At 41.4% G+C, this 3,238-nt stretch overlaps 1 protein-coding gene across 1 annotated transcript; it reads right to left on the minus strand.

Moving 5' to 3' along the window:
* Positions 1–1,041: 1,041 nt before the first annotated feature.
* On the minus strand, positions 1,042–2,805 carry LOC132265756 (probable 4-coumarate--CoA ligase 3). Its single transcript, XM_059766528.1, has 4 exons — positions 2,454–2,805; positions 2,118–2,399; positions 1,555–1,970; positions 1,042–1,494 (listed from the first exon to the last, which is right to left on the minus strand). The coding sequence occupies exons 1-4, from the start codon at positions 2,803–2,805 to the stop codon at positions 1,042–1,044; spliced, it is 1,503 nt and encodes a 500-aa protein (XP_059622511.1).
* Between the last annotated feature and the right edge of the window lie 433 nt (positions 2,806–3,238).

Raw genomic sequence — 3,238 nt, forward strand, 5'->3', positions numbered from 1 at the left:
TAGTGATTCATGGAGGGGTGTTTTATGGACAGATGAAGGAATTGCTGTTGGAGTGTATTTACGACAGTCTGCATACCCATGCCGTGTTCTTGAGGGCAATATTGAGGGTTTACACTCCACTTCACTTTATGAGTCCTCGCCTGTACTTTTTCTCTCTCCTGCGACCCACTTTTCCGCACACCATCTTCACCGTGTTCCACCGGCGAATTGATACGTTTTCGGTCTTGAGAAGATTCTTTGTTTGAGTAGAATATTTTTCTGCACGTTACAAAAAAAAACCACACACAACACTCGTCGGGATGTTTTCCTTTGGCAAAGAATATCCCCCCTGAAGAGTTTTGAGGGTATAAAGCTCTCTCATGGAATATTTAGAAAGCTCTCTCTCTCTCTCCCCTTGTCGTGTTGCGATGGGTCAGAGAGGATATCTGTAAAATATAAATTGGGCCTCTGTGTCAGTACGGAGGAGCTGACAAATTCAAGACGGAAAATTCCGTCATGATCCGCTTCGTTAGCTTTTTCCAAGTCACTGACCATCCGAGAGCTTTGCACAGGAGCTTGCCAGCAGATTGGATAAACATGACTCGCTCTGCAGTGATTGTCCCAAAAGGGTTCACACAACTTGTTGGATTTTCAGGACCTCCGCAATGCATACAACTTTGCATTCTGATCCACAAATTGCACATGATTCACTGTAATTCCCATTCGAATCATATGAAACGCCCCAAAGAATATCGATTGCTAGAATGCTCTTTCATCCCTCTTCCCCCCCCCCCCCCCCGGTAAGCAATCGACAAAACTCACACTCCCAATTCGACAAGTAATTAATTTCAGTGTACTTTTCTGCCAAGATGATAGGAAATGCGTCAGCAAAAGTCTCTTATCGCCAGAGCTCAATTGTATACTTTCATCTCCTGTGGAAGGAGAGGTAAATGGGTCGCTGAATAAATCGGGACCATTTCGGAATTTCATTAATTCCACCCTTTGTGGATCCTTTCCCCGAAGCTCTTTATTCCTTGAAGCGTTATTACCATTATCACATATTTACTTAGACGAATTCTTCTCCTTATATAAATCAATTGCTAATTCTCTAACTTGCATTCTCCTAATTTTTCCCGATGCTGTCATGGGAAACTCTTTGAGGAAGAAGACTCCACCTCGGAGCCTTTTATAGTCAGAAACTTGCTCTTCCACTAGCTTAATAAGATCCTCTTCGGTGATTGAAAGAACGCTCTTTATCACTACAGCAGCTGGCAGTTCTATGTAAACTGGGTCCGGAATTCCAATGACGACAGCTTCGGAGATTCCGGGATAGCTTTTGAGGATCTGTTCAACTTCATACGGAGATATTTTATAGGAGATGTACTTGAACCAATCCTTCTTGCGACCTGTGACGTGAAGAAATCCATCCTCGTCAAAATGACCAATATCACCAGTTTTCAGCCATCCATCTTCGTCCATAGCTTCATTCGTAGCTTTGGAATCGCCATAATAACCCTAGCATGAAAAGAGAAAGGATAATTAAAATTAATATAACACGCCAGAATATGAATTTACCAAGAATTGTTCCGGAGTCTGGACGCATATTTCTCCATCTTCTTCGATACCTAGCTTTCTGCCGTTGTCATCCACGATCTTAGCTTGGACTCCTTCCATTAAACAGCCCACATTAGTTTTGGTTAAAGGCTTTGACACACGAGTCACACTCCCACATTCTGTCAGTCCGTATCCGGTGAAGAATATTCCGTTCCTGAGATAAGGCTTGAATTTATCTGAAAACTCCTTAGAAATCAAACTTCCTATGCAGACGTAAAATTTGACACTAAACAGGGAATCCTCTGTCAAGTTCGAACTGCAAACTAACTGCACTGTACTACCAGTAGATGCCAGAAGGAAATTCACCTTGAATTCCTTTACAATATCAATTAATCGTTCAGGATTGAAGGGTATTTTTGTAATGATACGTTTCAAACCTAAGAACATTCCCATTAACATTGATGCAAATCCACTAACCCAGTGAATAGAATAGAAGCACAATATTGTATCTCCGGATTTTACAAATCGGTTCATAAATGGAAGACAGAAACTTCGATATATTTTTTCATGCGATATTGCTGCACCTTTGATAAAACCCGTTGTTCCAGACGTGCAAGCTATAATTGCACATGATTTTGCATCAACTTCCGGAGGGTTCATCAGAATCTCTTTAGCCAGAGATTTGAAATTGACGGGCTCCTTCAGAAAGTCGTCAATATGACAAACATTTGGTATTCTTTCTCCCAATACAATAATTACAGCGTTGCTATTTATCTCCGAAGCGATGTTTTTTACTTTATCCGCAATGTCGTCATCACAGAAAATAAACTTCGGCCTTGTTGTTTTCATTAGAAGTGACATTTCATCTGCAAAAATCGGCAGTTTAAGTTGAATACCGGAGAGAAAAACGTGTGTTTTACCTTTGGTTAAGTATGTGTCCATTGGACTCGCGGGAGCTGCCAAGAAGAATGCTGCGAGAACAGCCGAAGTCAGGCTGTGACTGTTCCTACAGATGAAGCTCACGACATCGTTCCTCGCGCACCCATTTCTCTGCAGATTGAGGGCGATCTTCAGAGTGTCGTGATAGATTTCCCCGTTGCATCTTTCACTTCCATCGTCAGCACTGATCTGGCAAATGGCTTCTGGTCGCAGATTCAGAAGGTACAGAATGGCTCTTCCAATGGTGACTTTCTCATGAAACATTGGACTTGGAGGATCACTTCCACTTCGACTCCAAACCTTTGTCTCACTATTGAATTTCGTGGCACTCATTTTCCCCTGAACCCGAGACAGTCAGACAACTTTATGTTTAGAACACTTGCAAACCTCACAATTTATAAACGGTTTTACAATTGTTTTATTCGTGAACGTAAAGTTAATGAGGCATTTTCTTCTATTAGAATAGATCTGTTTTTGTTATTCAGTTTAATTTTAAGACACACGATGTGTTGAATTTAGTAAAAGAAAAAAAGTGCAGTTGAAAAACCGAAATGTTTCAATGTGTGATTTTTGAATCACAACTCATCCATTCTTCAGAGATAACTTCTATTAATCACGGTCGTGTTGCTGAGGAAAACTTTCACCCTGCCTGGGTGCGACTTTGGGGGGAGGGGGGATTGGGGAGTGTCTGTGAAATGAAATTGGGCGCCAAATATCCCCCCAAATGTTTGCTTGCAAAACTTTTGATTTTACTCCACACTTTCGA

Source organism: Phlebotomus argentipes, unplaced genomic scaffold (assembly GCF_947086385.1).
Source record: "Phlebotomus argentipes unplaced genomic scaffold, Phlebotomus argentipes genome assembly contig_5, whole genome shotgun sequence".
Classification (NCBI taxonomy): Eukaryota; Metazoa; Arthropoda; class Insecta; order Diptera; family Psychodidae; genus Phlebotomus; species Phlebotomus argentipes.

Excerpts from the sequence above, each read along its gene's own strand:
- LOC132265756 (XM_059766528.1), bottom strand. The coding sequence starts at position 2,805 with ATGAGTGCCACGAAATTCAATAGTGAGACAAAGGTTTGGAGTCGAAGT. Across the intron at positions 2,400-2,453 it reads GGACACATACTTAACCAAAG|ATGAAATGTCACTTCTAATG; the intron begins GTAAAACACACG and ends CGATTTTTGCAG. Across the intron at positions 1,971-2,117 it reads AACAACGGGTTTTATCAAAG|GTTTGAAACGTATCATTACA; the intron begins GTGCAGCAATAT and ends GAATGTTCTTAG.